Below are 18,147 nucleotides of genomic sequence, written 5' to 3'. Positions count from 1 at the left end.
AGCTTCTAAAGCATTTCACTCTTTATGCGCAATATCTTCATGAGATTAGTTGTAGATCTCTCAATCGCCAACAAAGGTCATAGCTCAATTTGGGGGCTTGTAGATCAACTCACTACAATTAACCAAGATGATTGTTCCTAAAATTATTCATTAATCAACAATAATGAATGGAATTGTGATCCTTGTTTACGAGTCATTTTGGAGGACTGTCTATAAACGGTGGGGAAACACACCTCAATACTGTCAGTTATCTAAAGAGGATAAACAGTTTACAAGTATTGATCTTGTGTTAAAGGATATTGCCGAGTGTGTACGTTAGCACAAAGCAACCCAATTAGAAATATTATCTCTCTACTTGGAGTTTGCTTACCATGAGACAAACCAGGTTGGGACTAAGTTTAGCTTCTTCCTGTTTAAATCAGGATCTCAACCTTGAACACCAGTTTTGGTGGGGTTGTTTACTGATGAAGAATGATATCAAGTCAAGGACTTATACTTTGTTGATGAGTTATGTCAACCAATTACTTTCATGGAAAGTGAAAAGAGGTACTCTTTTAGACACCTCTTAGTTGTGATAACTCGTTTAGCATATTCAAGTGAGCTTTAAATGGAGTCTATATGCTATGTTGGATATGGGCTGGTTACTCAAAGGGACAACAATGTGAAAAATCAAGATATTCTTCTTGATTTCATTGAGCCTCCTACCGAACCATGTTCCAATCAAATGGACAACTGGATCTATGAAGGATGACATTGTTGAAAACATTAATATTCTTAAGAAGAAGTTTCCCACTTTTGTTTTTAAGGATGAACGCACTTCTCCAAGGGGGGAGTAATGTAAGGCCAAGGGCAAACCCAGGGGGGTCATGGACCCACGCCAAGGGCCGACTACTAGATGTGTATAGGGGATTTTAGATATAGATGACCAATGGCTTATATAATAGGGTGGTAGCGCGGAGAATCCCCAAGGCAATTCCTCGGGTTCTCAGACAAGACATATCCCTTAAGACATTAGCATTTAAACGAGGCAAAATACATACACATGGGCTATTCTATACAACCCTCTTTTGTGTTCAAGACTCACACAACCTCTACCTCCTTAACAAACTCACACTAGGTTATATGATTTTGAATTCAAAATCATCTATTCAAAAAATTCATGCTAGGGCACATTAAAGTTGACATTATAGTTTTACAAGAAATCTCTCAATATACAAGCAAAATGGACCTCGCCCAAATGACACTCCAAGACCTCTTTTAAACTCACTTGATAGTGCAATTCCTCAATGTGGTTTTTTTACAAATATGTGGTGAAGGGCAAACACTTGCAAGGAACAAAATTAACACCAAACACAAATATATTGCTTAACTACATTCATTTCAGCTGTATCCATTTAAAAAAAATTCAGATATACACCTTCAAAAGCACCAATCATAACAATTGCAACCATTGAAATATCAGTAGCTACATGTGTCGCCGTCAATCATTGTCACATCAATAAATTTGTATAAAAAACCAACTACCTCATTAGCACATCTTCTCCATGATTTGTCTCAAAGAATAACAAAATTTTTCATACACTATTGCATTATGCTCACATGGGAATTTAATATAGATGCATCTTCCACATCCTCAAATACAAACAACTTGCACCTAGTCCTCACTGCAAATAATCTACTAATCTATATTAACAAGTGTATAATAAGATCTCACCACTCAAGGCTATATTATTTCATAGTGCCAACCTCACAAGGAAGCACACTTTTTGGTCACACCACTCTTTGATCTACTTTTTGAAACCATTCAAATTTTGAATTAACCTTTGGCAACCTGCTTGATGACATTATTCTTTGCACTTCAATTTTCCCTGTTGACTTCAGCAGTACCACCAAAAAATGTAAGTTACCGAAAAGTAATTTATTTTTAGAGCCACTCCTCTGCGCAGCGCGAGTCGCGAAGCAGGTGAGGAACATGGCTGCTCTTTCTTCGGCTCACTATACACACAAATGCTCTGCATCAGCGGAGCTCGCGTTAACCTCCCTTCGTTGCATTTCATCTTCGTCACGACTACTCAAGGTCCCTCAACAGCATGCCATCACATCTGTTTCATTATTGCGGCCTCTGCACCACCTCAAATTGATAGCTTCCTCCGTTATCATGGAAAAACCCCTTGAAACCGTGAATAATTCTCCACCCAAGGTACCATCACCCATGTCTGTGCTGTCTGTATGTGCATTTTGGTGTATTAGTAATGCGTACGTTTACTTTGGCCTTGCACACAGGAAATCTTAGAGTTTGTGAAGTATCAAGGGCTTGGAAATGACTTCTTGCTGGTATTTCCATGAAGAATTTGGACATAGCGCGTTGTCCCTTTTTTCTTTGTAAGCCATAAATAACAAAGCCCCGTGCACCATTCCTAGGTTGATAACAGAGACTCCATGGAACCCAAGATTTCTCCACAACAGGCAGTGAAATTGTGCAATCGCAATTTTGGAGTGGGTGCAGATGGGGTCATTTTTGCAATGCCAGGAATCAATGGGACTGATTACTCAATGCGCATTTTTAACTCAGATGGAAGTGAGCCTGAGGTAATAGAAGCAATTTTTTTTGGAGCTCAATTTCAGAGTTGCACGATTGGTTTATGCTATGAACATGGTAGATGTGTGGCAATGGAATCCGATGCATGGCTCGATTTGTGGCGGAGCTTGAGGATACAATAGAAACTAAGAGGTTTTACCAACCTTTTCTTTTCTTTGCATTTTCCTTTATGTTTTGGTCATATTAACCAATTATGTGATTTTTTGCACAGTTATACTATACATACTCTGGCTGGACTCATCATTCCACAGCTTAGAGCTGATGGACAGGTAGTTCTCATTACTCATCAAATTGTTTGTTTATACAGATGTTTGAATGTGTCTGCTTTGTAAAGCAATATTGGCACCGTGCCATCTCTCAACATGGCATTCTGCAGCGCTTAATCTGAGCACCTTTTGCATCGATCATTTCGACAACTTGTTAAGAGTGCTAAGAAAATGCATCTTGTCTTCAAACCCTCCCCCCCCGCCCCGCCCGGTTAGAGCTATCTTAGTGCAGTCAGTGGGATACACCAGCTAGCTCTTCTGGTGTGAGGACAAGGGTAGGACCAAGGTGGGGCACGGCCGTGGGCAAGGCATGAAGTTTAGGGGCTCCCAAAGATGGGCTAGGAGGCCTATAAGAGGAGGTGGTTGGGTGGTGAACAACATGCTATAGTTCCCCTTCTCCAACTCCACTCTCATCACCTTCACGCAAAGTATCCATTCTTATTAGGTGATGACCATGCAAGGAGTTCTTGGGTATTTGGGGTTCTTGGGTTCTTGAGGTTCTTGAGTTCTTGAGGTTCTTGGCTTGCAATCTGCGTTTAAGAAGGCTTTTCTCTTACCCAAGCTCAACTCCTTTCTGCGGGTGCACCCCTTGGCGGCCTTGCGCTCACACCAAGGATGCTTTTTCCCACCTCACGTCGATTGGTGTGCCCCTAAGTGCAAGGTCCGCTCTCAATGAGTGGAAAAGAGGAACGAGGGGAGGCTGGACAAGCCCTTCTTTGTTGGGTTACCTACCACTCTTCAAAAACACGGATTAGGGATTGACATGCCCAAGTGGTCTTGGGTTACGTGCGACCACAACAAGCAATTTTTTTTTTTGTGGTTCTTTGTGCTTCTTTCCTTGAGTGATAATATTGAACACTGCCAAAGAGCTCTCGTACCAATGTAACATGCAGCGGAAGTGAATGATGGTGTAAGCTCAGGATGAGTGATTAGTGAGTGCTCAAGGTTCCCTTTTACTTAGAGAAAGGGAGAGCCTTCCTCGACTTAATGAGAGTACGTGCAATGACCAAAACAAAAGGGAATCCAAACTGTGAGTGAGAGTGCATAAGAGTGCTAGAGAGAGAGAAGAGATGACATCAGATGGGGTCCCAAACCCCCCTCCAAGGGCCCCCCTCTCTATTGCTAGAGGTATTTGCTTTAGATTGCACAAGTCTGGTACAATGGGTCTAGATGTTATGATGCTTGATGATGTCTTTGTCGATGACGGTGTCGACGATGACGATGTCGACGATGACAGTGATTAGATCTATAATGCTGATGGGCTGAAATTTGGAAACGCTAAGTTCTGCTACTATGGATCTGCAACTGCGGCGATGCTTGTGAGAGTGAGCAGCGGAGAGGGTGTGAGCCACGCCCGTTGAAAACGCTCGAGCTCGAGCGAGCGAGAGAGAGAGAGAGAGAGAGAGAGAGAGAGAGAGAGAGAGAGAGAGAGAGAGAGAGAGAGAGAGAGAGAGAGAGAGAGAACACAAGTGCTCTGCAAATGATACTTTCAATACACAATCTGAATGACTACAAGGCCCTAAGCATTCTATTTATAGAATCTTAGGTTGAGGTAGGGAAAAAAATGTGTAATTGGTGCAAAAAACATAAAAGCCCAAAAAAACGGTTAAAAATGTGTGCACCCAGCCAGGCTCAGAAAATGACCGGCCAGACACGTGCTAAAAGTGTCCGCCCATGCAATCTACATGATGTGTGATGGGTGGCCAACTCGTGACAATCACTAGCCGTACAAAATGGCGAAGCAATGGTGGTGTGATTCTAACACCCCCTCTCATCACCGGATGCTGAGACAACACAGATGAGTCGAAGGTGAGAAGCCAAGGTCCGCTGAGGTATAGCCTTCGTGAAGATGTGTGCAGAATTGTCCGCTGTAGGGACATACTCCATATGAAGATCTCCAGCCAAAACCTGCTCCCGAACATAGTGGTACTGCACCTCAATGTGCTTTGTCTGAGCGTGAAAGATAGGGTTCTTGGCAATAGCAATGCAACTCTGATTGTCGCACAAAAGACGAGTCACAACAGTTTGGGGAAAACACAACTCTCGTAGTAATCTCCGTAGCCATATGGCCTCACAAGCAACGTAGCAAGCTTAACTGTATTCCACCTTTGTAGAAGATAGCGGAACGGTGGGTTGCCGCTTATTGCTTCATGAAATGGGTCCCGAGCAGAGTGTGAAAACTACCCTTGTAGTAGAGCGCAAAGTATCTGGATTTCCTGTCCAATCTGAATCGCACCAACCAAGTAAGGTGCAACCCTTGGAGCGACCATAGAACACACCATGGTCTAAGGTGCCGCTGATGTACCGCAAAGTACGCTGGACACACTGCCAATGTCATTGACGAGGTCGGGTGTTGAAGGAATTGAGGACAGAAAATGTGTAATAGATGTCTGGTCGGGAATAAGTCAGCCATACAAGCCAACCAACAACATTCCTGTACTGCTCCAAGTCAATTCGTGGGGAAGGTTCGTGAAGCGATATGTTCTCTTCAGGCTCAAGAGGAGTGCCAATCGGTCTGCAGCCCGTCATCTGGAATCTCTCCAGGATAGCCTTTGCATACTTCCGTTGAGAAAAGAAGATGCCGTTTGGTGTCTGAAAGATCTCGAATCCAAGAAAATAGTGAAGAAGCCCAAGATTAGTCATCTCGAAACGTGTCTCCATAGCTTTCATGATCGACTTGATTCTGCTGGTCCATGAGCCTGTGAAAATGATATCGTCCACATAGACAATCACTATGGCAACCAAAGAGCCATCAGAGACGATAGAACAATTGGAATCTGATGAGGTACGCCGTAACCCCACCTTCATGAGAAACTGGTCAAGTGTGAGGTACCGCTGTTGTTCAACTTGCTTCAGTCCATACAATGCTTTCCACAAGTGATAGACCCAATCCTCCTTGCCTGGTATACGAAACCGAGGAGGTTGCCCCACATAAACTTCTTTATCCAAATCTCCGTTCAAAAAGCATTTTTACATCCATCTGGAAGATAGGCCAACCAAAGTTGGCTGTGAGAGCAAACACTGTGCATATGGTAGTCATGCGAGCGGTGGGAGCAAAGGTCTCGTCAAAGTCCACGCTTGGTAGCTGTGTGAAACCTTGAGCAACAAGTCTCACCTTGTGTTTGTCTAGGGAACCATTGGCCTTGTACTTCGTCTTGAAAATCCATTTCATAGAAACCACCTTTCGCTTGTTGGGCCTGGGAACCAAAGTCCAAAATTTATTTCGCTCGATATCGTCCAACTCTGTCTGCATGGCACGCTTCCAGCAATCATGCTGGAATGCTTCCTCCATCGAGGAAGGCTCAACTGGTGAAGCCTGAATCTTGGACATGAGTGCAAAGTTCACGAACTCTGCGCTGTCATAAACTTGCCTCTCCTTGAGGCGTGCAGAACTTCGAGGCTGTCCAGGGTTTGGTGAGTCTGGTAACTTCGTGACTCCAGAGGAAGAAATTTTAGAGGTAAGTTAACCAAGTACTAACTTCTTCTTACGAAGTGGGACCGTCTCCACCGGAGGAGAACCATCATCCACATCAGAATCGGAATCTGACATGGCATGATTGGGTGAAGTAACTGGCTGCGGTGTAGAGGGTACAAGGACATGGATAGGGTCAGGGTCAGGTGTAGGAGGTGGACGAGGAGGAGGTAGGGAAGGTATAGGCTTGGATGCTACCCCCTCTGCAGGTGTGCTGAAAAGCTCCATGAAAGTCACATCATGGCTAACCGTGGTGGTCTTGAAGTCAGGATCATAAAGCCGGTATCCATCATACTCGTGAATAGCCCATGAAGATGAGCTTCTTCGCCTTGAAGTCTAATTTCTGTCGCTTCTTCTTTGGCACATGGACAAAGGCCGGACACCCAAAAACTCGAGAGTGTGAGACCGAGGCCCATAGTAAGCCTGGTAAGGAGTCATGTCCTGCAAAGCATGGGTAGGAGAACGGTTCTGAATGTAAATGGCCGTGTTGCACGCCTCTCCCCTAAACCCGGGGCAAAGAAGCATGCGTAAGCATGGCACGAGCCATCTCCATGATAGTCCGGTTCTTCCGCTCAACAACTTCGTTTTGGGAAGGAGTATAGGGAGTAGTCAGCTGACGCTAGATGCCCTCTGACTTGCACCACTGTACAAAGTCCTTCGAGGTGAACTAACCCCCTCTGTTTGAGTGAAGTTGTCACGTGACACATCCAACCCTATGTGTCCATGGACAAGCTACATCATGACTAGGGTTCAATCAGTCAAGTCAGTCTAGAATAGGAAGGGATATGGCACTTTAGTGAGTGTGTTCACAGACCGTGCATGTCTAGACACTTAGATTAGATGCATATCCTTTGGTTGCACAGAGCATTCCCATCAGATTCCCATCAGATCCCATCAAGAGCATGTTTACAGTGCATAGACCTATTTTTCCTATTTTTGACATTTTTCACTTATTATTTTTAAGTGACTTTTGTTGGAAAGTAGGTAGGGCAATTTTGCTAAGTTTGTATATAAGCAAACCTAGCACTAGCACTTTCTGGCAGAAGAGGCAGCAGGAACTCAGTTCAATAGGCACCTTCTCAGCAGGACCCCAGCAAGCCTAGTGTTTTTGCATCTGCAAGAAGGTCTAGCGTTTTGCACCCAGATCAGCCAGCGTTTTTGCATCTGCAACAGCCTAGCGACAGCAGAAGACCGATCAGCCCTAGCGTTAGCAGTTTGCACCAGCAAATCAGCAACGTTTTTGCAGATCAAGACAAATCAGCCCTAGCGTTAGTGGATTTTATCCAGCAACAGATTTTCAGCCCTAGCGTTTTTGCATCTGCAGACTCTTCAACGTTTTTGCAGATCTTCGCGACGGAATCTCCACAAGCATCAGCGTTTTCAGTTTTCAGCAGTTAGCACTCGCAGAAGAAGTCCCGAACCTCGCAGATCTCACCTTCCCGCAGAAGATCCTCGCGGCATGGTCAGATCCTGCGCAATTTGCAGATTTAGCCCGGAAAACGCAGATTTCAGCATCTGTGTTTTCAACGCGTCGTCGTACCGTCGTCCTCGACATCGTCACCGACATAGAGTCAGAATTCAGCAGATAAAAGATTTGCAGATTTCAGCCCTTAGCATTTTCAAATTTCAGCCCGTCTTGTCGTTGTCCTCATCGTCGTTGACATCGTCGGCAAGTCCATTGCATTGTAGAGATTTGTGCAATCAATAGTAGACTGCTCTCGCCATAGAGAGTGGGGCCTTCGGAGGAGGGTTTGACAACATTCTTGTGTCGTATTCTTCTCTCTCTATCTCTCAGTCTCATGCACCTTCATTCATAGTGTCCATTCACTTTGTTTGTGAGCACTTGCACTCTCTCATTAAAGCACGGAAGGCTCTCCCTTCCCTAAGTAAAAGGAACCTTGAGCATAGTTCGGAGCACTCATCTTGAGCAAAGTTCAACATTCATTCCGCTGCAGCTTACATTGGTATTAGAGCTTTGGCAGTGTTCTGTATCACTCAAGGAAAGAACCACAAGAACCACAGGATTTTTTTTTGCTTGTTGCGGTTGCACGAACCCAAAACTTCTTGGGCGTCGGTTCCTAATCGTGTGTTTGAAGAGTGACAGGAAACCCAAGAAAGAAGGGCTTGTCCAGTCTCCCCTTATGCCTCTTCTCACTCATTGAGAGCGGACCATGCACTTAGCGGCCGGCCAATCGATGTGAGGTGGGAAAAAGCAACCTTGGTGTGAGCGTAAGGCCGCCAAGGGGTGCGCCTGCGGAAAAGAGCAGAACTCGGGTGAAGAGAATATCCTTCTCTAACATAGATTGCAAGCGAAAGAAGAACCTCAAGAACTCAAGAACCTCAAGACCCACAAGAATCCAAGTTTCTCGTGAACTTAAGAACCCAACACTTCAGTGGATGGTTATCACTCGAAGCGGAATGGATACTTCGCTTGGAGGTGATGAGCATGAGAGAGGCGAAGAAGAATTTTCCCCACCAGGAGGTTTTTCTGACCCTCCCTCTTCCCCATCTACGCCAAGGATTGCACTAACTCCTATGGAGGAGTTGGAGTAGATGTTTATGGACATGAAGTTAGAACGCGAAGCAAAAAGGGTAGAAAGAATGGCAGAATTTGATAGCAGACACGCAGAAAGAAAAGCAGAAAGAGAAGCAGAAAGAAAGGCAGCCATAGAGCGTGAGTATGAGCAAGCGCGACACATGAAAGAGATGTTGCGACTCTTTTCTCAAGTACAGACATAGATGCAAGAAATTTGGGAAAAGGAGACTCTCTCAGTCTCTTCTTCTCCAAAGCATGACACATAGGATTTGCATGATGATAAGCATGATGATCTGAATGATAATGATAAGCATGATGATTTGAATGCCAATGCAAAGCATGATGATTTGCATGATGATCACGATGTGATTTCTCATGAGCATGATGATTTGTATGATCAAGACATGATTGTTCACAAGGATGATGGTTTAGTTGATGCTTTTTCTAGCGAACCTAACCTTGTTGCAGATTTGATCAATCACGAAGAACCGATCTTGGCTCTCGAGTCGAGGTCCACAAAACCCCCACAGGAAGATTCGATCAAACACAAAGAGCCGATCTTGGCTCTCGAGCCTAGGTCCAAAGGACCTTTATAGGAAGTACTATGTGTTTGAATGATTAGTCAGCACGCATTGTTCGAGTGTTTCATTCGTGATTGTTTCCTGTATTTTAGTCAACGTCTTTATGTGATCCCTTTTCCTAGGCATGACATCTTGTACGTTGAGCACGTTTCCCTCATGAATGAGCACGGATGTCTGCAGATTTTTCATGAATAGCTGAAAAGTATGCATTCAAGGAAGTCACATTCCATGTCTCTTCCTTGGCACGACACAGTTGTAGAAAGAGCACATGAAAGTATGAGCACCAAGCATGGGCATTTCCGTTGTGAATTGCCACAGTTGATTGCTTTCGTTCAAAAGAGAAAGATTCGATCTCATTGTTTGCGTGTGTGTGGTGAACGGTTTGGCACTCCGTTTCTTTGTTCATCTACATTGCATGCACAGTCTTTGAGGAAGACAAGATTTTTTCCGGTCACTTTACATGTAATGGGTATGTTCATGTTTTTGTGTTGGAAGTGGTTTTAGGAATTTTAAGCCGTGGAGATTCTTGAAGAAGGTGGACCTACGTCCATAGACAAAGTTGAAGCATTGAAGGAAACTCAACTGACTTTGTGTCGCTTTCAGCGCGGCCCAAAGAAGAAGACTTTGCAGACCTTTATGAAGTTCAAGTATCGCACAACACACACATCAGAGTGGGCCGGCGAAGAGTCCTTTCCAGGATTCCAAACGCTATTGGCGATCTCCCTCGACGCTATACAGTTCGGTACCAGTACCTCACTTTGAAAAGGAGGGGATGTCACGTGACACATCCAACCCTATGTGTCCATGGACAAGCTACAACATGACCAAGGTTCAATCAGTCAAGTGAGTCTAGAATAGGAAGGGATCTGGCACTTTAGTGAGTCTGTTCGCGCAGACCGTGCATGTCCAGACACTTAGATTAGATGCATATCCTCTGGTTGCACACAGCATGACCATCAGATTCCCATCAGATCCCATCAAGAGCATTTTTATAGTGCATAGACCTATTTTTCCTATTTTTGACATTTTCCACTTATTATTTTTAAGTGACTTTTGTTGGAAAGTAGGTAGGGCAATTTTGCTAAGTTTGTATATAAGCAAACCTAGCGCTAGCACTTTCTGGCAGAAGAGGCAGCAGGAACTCAGTTCAACAGGCACCTTCTCAGCAGGGCCCAACAAGCCTAGCGTTTTTGCATCTGCAAGAAGGTCTAGTGTTTTGCACCCAGATCAGCCAGCGTTTTTGCATCTGCAGCAGCCTGGCGACAACAGAAGACCGATCAGCCCTAGCGTTAGCAGTTTGCACCAGCAGATCAACAACGTTTTTGCAGATCAAGACAAATCAGCCCTAGCGTTAGTGGATTTTATCCAGTAGCAGCAGATTTTCAGCCCTAGCGTTTTTGCATCTGCAAACACTTCAGCGTTTTTGCAGATCTTCGCGACGGAATCCCCACAAGCATCAGTGTTTTCAGTTTTCAGCAGTTAGCACTCGCAGAAGAAGTCCTGAACCTCGCAGATCTCACCTTCCCGCAACAGATCCTCGCCGCACGGTCAGATCCTGCGCAATTTGCAGATTCAGCCCGGAAAATGCAGATTCAGCATCCGCGTTTTCAGCGCGTCGTCCTACCGTCGTCCTCGACATCGTCACCGACATAGAGTCAGAATTCAGCAGATAAAAGATTTGCAGATTTCAGCCCTTAGCAGTTTCAGATTTCAGCCCGTCTCGTCGTTGTCCTCATCGTCGTTGACATCGTCGGCAAGTCCATTGCATTGTATAGATTTGTGCAATCAATAGTAGACCGCTCTCGCCATAGAGAGTGGGGCCTTCGGAGGAGGGTTTGACAACATTCTGGTGTTGTATTCTTCTCTCTCTATCTCTCAGTCTCATGCACCTTCATTCATAGTGTCCATTCACTTTGTTTGTGATCACTTGCACTCTCTTATTAAAGCACGAAAGGCTCTCCCTTCCCTAAGTAAAAGGAACCTTGATCACAGTTCGGAGCACTGATCTTGAGCAAAGTTCAACATTCATTCCGCTGCACCTAACAACATTTGACCTGCAAGTCCTTCTCCTTTTCAACCATTATCTTCCAATTTCGAATGAAACTGAAAGCCTCCGACTTGAGCTTTAAGAACGAATCCCAAGTGTACTTGGTGCAATCATCCACCAGCACAAGCAAAAATTGTGAGCTAGAAAATGAAGGAGTGCTCATCGAGCCACATAGATCAATGTGAACTAGTGCGAGTGGTGCCGAAGTTCTTTTGGATGCCTGCTTCGGAAAGGCAACCCTGTGTTGCTTGCCCATATGGCTAGCCTCACATGCGCCTAGCGAGGAGCGTATCGCTCATAGAGGTCCTAGCAGCCTGGTGAAGCTGCTAATAGCATAGATGTCCAAATCGTGCATGCCATAGAGAAGAAGACTCCGTGGTCCGAGAAAAAAGAGCAATGAGGCCGTATAGGGAACCATCGCGCTCACCGCGTGCAAGGATAGTACCTGTCGTAGAATCAGAAATGGTCACTGTGCCACTCCCAAAGTGTATGTCAGCTCCCTAAGAGTCCTAACTGGACATAGAGAGAAGGTTGAAGGCCATGTCCGGAACCTAAAGCGCCTCCACTTAACCGACCTTTGGGTCTGAGGTAGAACGAATGAGGGTAATCTGGCCTGTGGCAGACATTGGAATCTCATGGTTGTCACCCGTAGTGACGATCTGCCAGTGAGTCTCCCTGAGAGAGCTAAACCAAGACTGCTGGGGAGTCATGTAAGTGGTGGCTCCAATGTCAACAACCCAAGTACCTGACAGCGATGTAGCAAGAGCGTGGTCTGTCGTCGCGACAAGAGCGGTCCCAGTTGTCTTGTGAGAGGCTACAACTGCAGTTGAGGCTGTTTGTTTCTCCCTATTGGCCTTATCTCGCTTCTTCTTTCTGCATTTTGATTCTTTGTGCCCTTTCTTGTGGCAGTGGTAACATTCGATGTCCTTGTTCTTCTTCTTCTTCTTCTTCTTATCTTTACCTTTCTTGTTGCCTCCTTGAGCTATCAAAACTCCTTCTGCATTAACAGCACCTCCGGCTCTGAATGCGGAGTGCCCCTCAATCTGCTTGAGGGAAGGGAGAATCTCGTCCGAGGTAGGAAAGGAGGTACGTCCAGGTGTGAGCCAACTCTGAAAGTAGGGTTCAATGCGTGGGGGAAGCTTGAATAGTAAGAGGTCAGACATGCGTGCCAGGGTGATGTTGCCTCTGGTAGAGACAAGGTTGCCCCAGAGTTCATGCATGCGGCGGGTCAACCCCATCGAGTGAGTTGAAATCCTTGAACTGGACGTTGTACAACTCCCATTCAAGTGTGATCTGTTTGGCAAATGAGGTCTCCTCAAACTGGTCAAGAATCCGTCTCCACAATGGATGTGCATGCTCCTCTTTGGAAACTTCCTTCGTGATGCGGTCCCAGAGGTTCATCATAAGAAAGGTGAAGACTCGTCTGTCCCGATCCACCCACTCGTCGAGCTTATCCTGAGTGGTGGTGGGAAGGGAAGGCTTCGTAGCCGAATGGGTGAAATCATTCAACCATTCCCAGAGTGGATGGTAGGCAATGATTGTGCGGACTCATGTCCTCCACATAGAATAATTGTGTAAAATTCAACTTCTTCTCCTCAGCAAACTGTGCGAGGGCATAATTGTTGGATGTTGTGTTGGTAGATGCCGACGTAGGCGCGGAAGTGGAAGTGGCGGTAGTCGCAGAAGACGCAGTGGCCCCCTTTTGAGACTGTTGTTGTTGTCCCTTCTGCTTCGTAGTCGACATGTCGCGTGCTCAAAGAGTGGTCCCAGAGGTAGATCGATAAGATTGCAAGTCGCCGACGAAGGTGCAGAATTGTTGCGTAGAAATGAAAACGTAGCAAGTCTTCAAAAACGCAAGATGACCAAAAATGCCAGCAGATGCAAAAACGCAAATCTGCCAGCAAAAACACTATGCTGATATGGGCTGTTTGGGTGCGATCTCTGGCAAGGAGTGGAGCGCCTACAGGAGGTGTGCAGATCAAGGCCGGTAAATGCAAAAACGCTGGCTGAACTCTGCAAAAACTCTAGGGTTCCAGAAACGCTAGGCTGATGTTGCAGTTTTCCGCGATGGTAAGGGCTAGAGATGCAAGCACTAGCCTTGGGGAGGGAGATCGATGCAGATGCTCCACAACTTGGCGATTGATACCATGTGAGAGTGAGCAGCGGAGAGGGTGTGAGCCACGTGCCCCGAAAATGTTGGAGGGAGAGAGAGAGAGAGAGAAAACACAAGTGCTCTACAAATGATGTTCTCAATACACAATCTGAATGACTACAAGACCCTAAGCATTCTATTTATAGAATCTTAGGTTGAGGTAGGGCCAAATGTGTAACTGGTGCAAAAAACATAAAAGCCTGAAAATGGCTAAAAATGTGCACCCAACCAGGCTGAGAAAATGACCGGCCGGACATGTGCTAAAAGTGTTCGCCCATGCAATCTACATGATGTGCGATGGGTGGCCAACCCGGGATAATCACTAGCCGTACAAAATGGCGAAGCAACGGTGGTGTAACTCTAACAGTGCTAAATGCCGATCTGCAACCGTTGATGCATGCAAGGCTGAAAACTGCAAAAACGCTGCTGTCTTGAGGCTAAATTCTTGAAATGCTGGCTGTTCTTATTACTGAACTCTGATCGCTGGCTGATGTGCTGCGATAGGATGATTGCGGTGAGGATCTGCTACCGGGAAGGTGCGGTGCGCCGAGGCTAAGGGCTGATGTGGAAACGCTGGTCTTCTGGATGCAAAAACGCTGATGCAATGTCATGCAAAAACGCTGGTCTTGCTGCTTGAGAAAACGCTGAGAGCCTGAGGGTATTGCTGGTCTACTGGATGTTGTGCCCTCCTTGTGTCTTCTGCTTCTTCTGCTATCTACTGGCGCCCCTTGCCTCCCTATATAGGTGGTGTATGCTGGGTCGAGTAGTGCAAAAGGAGCCCCCACGATCTGGCAATAATAATAATAATAAGTGAAAAAGCCACTTATTAATAATAGTGCCACTTAAGAGATGGTTCACATGTAGTTTTGGGAACTGGGTTCATGCGATCAAAATGCTCATGCTGGGTTCTAATGGATTGTGCAATTAGAGGGTATGCAGCTACTAAGTGCCTAGACGTGCACGTCGTGCGTACAGGCTGATAAAGGTGCCATAACACTTCCTAGGCTACATAAATCCTAGAAGTAGGAATAGCTTGTCCACATGCACATAGGATTAGATGTGCATGTGACACATGGCTTGCAAATTGGGCTCGAAAGTTTTGGGAACTGGGTTCATGCGATCAAAATGCTCATGCTGGGTTCTAATGGATTGTGCAATTAGAGGGTATGCAGCTACTAAGTGCCTAGACGTGCACGTCGTGCGTACAGGCTGATAAAGGTGCCATAACACTTCCTAGGCTACATAAATCCTAGAAGTAGGAATAGCTTGTCCACATGCACATAGGATTAGATGTGCATGTGACACATGGCTTGCAAATTGGGCTCGAAAGTTTTGGGAACTGGGTTCATGCGATCAAAATGCTCATGCTGGGTTCTAATGGATTGTGCAATTAGAGGGTATGCAGCTACTAAGTGCCTAGACGTGCACGTCGTGCGTACAGGCTGATAAAGGTGCCATAACACTTCCTAGGCTACATAAATCCTAGAAGTAGGAATAGCTTGTCCACATGCACATAGGATTAGATGTGCATGTGACACATGGCTTGCAAATTGGGCTCGAAATTTGAAATTCAAAGTTACAAGCAAATTTTTGAAGATTGAAGAGATAAAAAAAGTGCAAATGATTGTTGCTATGTCTGCAGAAGCTGCATGCAAGGCATGCGACTATGGTGGATCTGACTCCATATAAGCATAATTTTTTCACTCTTCCACTATGAAGCTACATGCAAGGCATGCGACTATGGTGGATCTGACTCCATATAAGCATAATCTTTTTACGCTTCCACTGATGCACGACACTCTGTCAAGGACAACATCGACCAAATTACGGTTCATTGTTTTTAATATATGTACAAGAGTGTTTGGATAGGTTCAAGTTCTATAACTTTGATGATCGACAAAGTCGATTCTAATTAAGATATGCAAGGTATGCACAATGGTGCAACAAAAAGATTGGCTTCCGATTGGCATTTATACACATTGTCTATGCTTTATCTTCCTCTAGGAGTTCATTTTGCCTCCATGGACGCGAACAACGAATCATTTACGATTGAGTTCTTTCATTTTGATATGCACGTAACATATGATTTTTTCTCTTATCAGTATGCATGGCTATGAACCATAGAAAACTGCTTCTACACGTGTGGATTTTTAACCAAATTTTATTCCGCTAGCAGGTGTTAATTGGAATTGTCTGTATAAATATAGCAGTCGTCACATTGGGTGCCCGTCTTAATGGTCTTTTCTTTGTTATGCTATGATCATTTAGAGAGAGGAGGTCAAATATTTTAGTAGCATTCCAAGTGTAACATTATGAATACTTTATGGCATCTATGAGGATGTGCAAGTACGATACAAACTGCTCGTTTATGTTTATTCTTTCAGGAGTTCCAATGCAGCTTTTATCATTACTACTTTGAGGTGGTATGATACGATGTATTATTTTAATGCCTTGGTAAACATTCAAACCAATATTCATTCTCATTCCATCAAGACACTATAAGTGTGCATTTAAATTTACAATTTGCCAAGAGTTTTAATGAGGACTATACATCTAAGAGCAAGTACAACGTGTGCTTTTAGTTTTAACTTTTAGCAATTCCATTGAGATAAATCTACGAGATGGAATTGTTGTGGGCAACGGAAGTGATTTATCATTTATGGTGAATACTCAGGATGAGTGCTCAATGCGTACTCAAGATTCCTTCTACTTCACGAGAGAGTTTCTTTCACGCCATGAGATAGATGTGCAAAGACTAGAGAGAGAAGAGAGGATGATCACAAATGCTGATACAATGATCCTAGATGTTGAGATGCTGATGGGATCTTGCGGTGAATGCTTGGATCTGCGAGGCTTAAGGTTGAAAATGCAATACTACAATGGTTCTGCGGGTATTGGACTTATGCTTGAGAAGTGACCCTGAGGGTTACTTATATATGGAATTAAAGCTGGGTCGGGCGATGCCTGTGAGAGTGCGCGTGTGCGGAAGCTTGAGAGAGGAGAGAAGAGAGAGACAATAGACACAAACGCCAGAGATGGTGAAGAGGGGGCGATCAGCCCCCCATGACTACCATGAGCAGAAGACCCAATACACAATCAGATGAGATTTGTGATCTGTGGAAGTGGGTACCCCCTTGGCTCCATAAATAGGTGCCCAAGGGGAGATAGGGCAAAGCCTAGAAAAATCCCTCACGACCCAACAAGAAATAAATGAAATATGAAAATATATGTGGGTGCCTGGACAAGTGGGCGGCTGGTCCCAAACTTGGGCGGCCGGACCAGGTACAAACTTGGCTGTAGCGAGGGAGGAGGAGCAGCGTCTCCGTCGGGGCGTTGCTTCCTTGCAGAGGATGCAGGAGTAGCACCTAGACTGTCCTTGGTTGGAGGAGCAGTTGCAACAGGCTCGCCAGTATAGAGAAGAGGCGTCACTAGTTTGCTTTCCATTGACAGGCATCTCAGTGGACCCAGGTGGCAGAGTGAGTGGGTCGTTCTTTGAGGTAGTGGGACCCCGTCATGTAGTGTCGGCCAATTGAGGAGACCTGACGGGTCAGTTGCTTCAGAGCTAGAGGATATGCGTGCAGTTGCTATTGACTTCTACCGTTACTTGCTGTCAGCAAAGTCTCAGTCAGAGCGTCAGGATGCATGCAGAGAGCAGGTTTGGGCACAGATGCCTTGTCTTGTGATTGAGGAGATGCGTCAGAGACTTGAGCTGCCTCTTCAGCTAGAGGAGCTCCATGTGGCCCTCAAAGCACTTCCCCGTAGTAGTTGTCTCGGGGAGGATGGTTTGACTCCCAGTTTTTTCTTGGAGTACTGGGACTTGCTGGGCACAGACCTTTGCAGCGCTTTTCAGTACATCTTGCACACAGGAAAGATGCTTGACAGCATGAGTGGGCTTGATCTACCTCAATCCCAAGGAGAGAGGCCCCTTGGATGAGATTCAGCAGTGTCGACCCATCACCATCCTCAACTTAGCCTACAAAATTCTAGCCAAGGCTCTGAGCTTGAGGATTCAGCCACTTCTAGAGAGCATTATACATGGGACCCAGACAGGTTTTGTCAAGGAGCGCAGTATCCTTGACAACATGTTCACTTTTTGGGAGGCATCGGTCCTCGCTCGCCTCCGAGGTGAGGATCTGGTGATACTTTTTCTCGATTTTGAGAAGGCCTACGACAGAGTTGACTGGGACTTCTTGGAGAGTACTCTACGTAGGATGGGCTTCTCAGATGCTTAGAGCATAGGTCTATCAGCTCTCTACATATGTGCACACAGTCAGGTGCTTTTGGCAGGTGGTAGAGGAGACCGTTTCATGCTCAGACGCTCCGTCAGACAGGGCTGCCCTCTAGTCCCCTTCCTCTTTCTGTTCTATGTTGAGGCGATGAGCAAATTCTTGGTTTCACAGCAGGTTGGTTTACGTGGCTTAGCGCTCCCTATTCAGGGCGATGAGCTACTGAATGCTGAGTTTGCAAAAGACTCAGCTTTGTACTTGGAGGGTC

General features: G+C 45.4%; 1 protein-coding gene across 1 annotated transcript in view; it reads left to right on the top strand.

The window, feature by feature from the left end:
- Positions 1 to 1,899: 1,899 nt before the first annotated feature.
- LOC147427718 (diaminopimelate epimerase family protein) overlaps positions 1,900 to 18,147 on the top strand; it is a 43,993-nt gene continuing 27,745 nt past the window's right edge. Inside the window, exons 1-5 of the mRNA XM_086497279.1 lie at positions 1,900 to 2,200; positions 2,284 to 2,334; positions 2,422 to 2,589; positions 2,661 to 2,731; positions 2,811 to 2,868. Coding sequence (XP_086353405.1) covers positions 1,973 to 2,200; positions 2,284 to 2,334; positions 2,422 to 2,589; positions 2,661 to 2,731; positions 2,811 to 2,868 — 576 coding nt within the window. The 5' untranslated portion in view covers positions 1,900 to 1,972. The remainder of the gene's footprint in view (positions 2,201 to 2,283; positions 2,335 to 2,421; positions 2,590 to 2,660; positions 2,732 to 2,810; positions 2,869 to 18,147) is intronic.

The sequence above is a fragment of the Adiantum capillus-veneris genome, chromosome 23 (genome assembly GCF_014529385.1).
Source record: "Adiantum capillus-veneris isolate H3 chromosome 23, ASM1452938v2, whole genome shotgun sequence".
NCBI classification, from domain to species: domain Eukaryota; kingdom Viridiplantae; phylum Streptophyta; class Polypodiopsida; order Polypodiales; family Pteridaceae; genus Adiantum; species Adiantum capillus-veneris.
The sequence above is the reverse complement of the archived record's forward strand: the minus strand, read 5'-3'. Positions and strand labels throughout refer to the sequence as shown.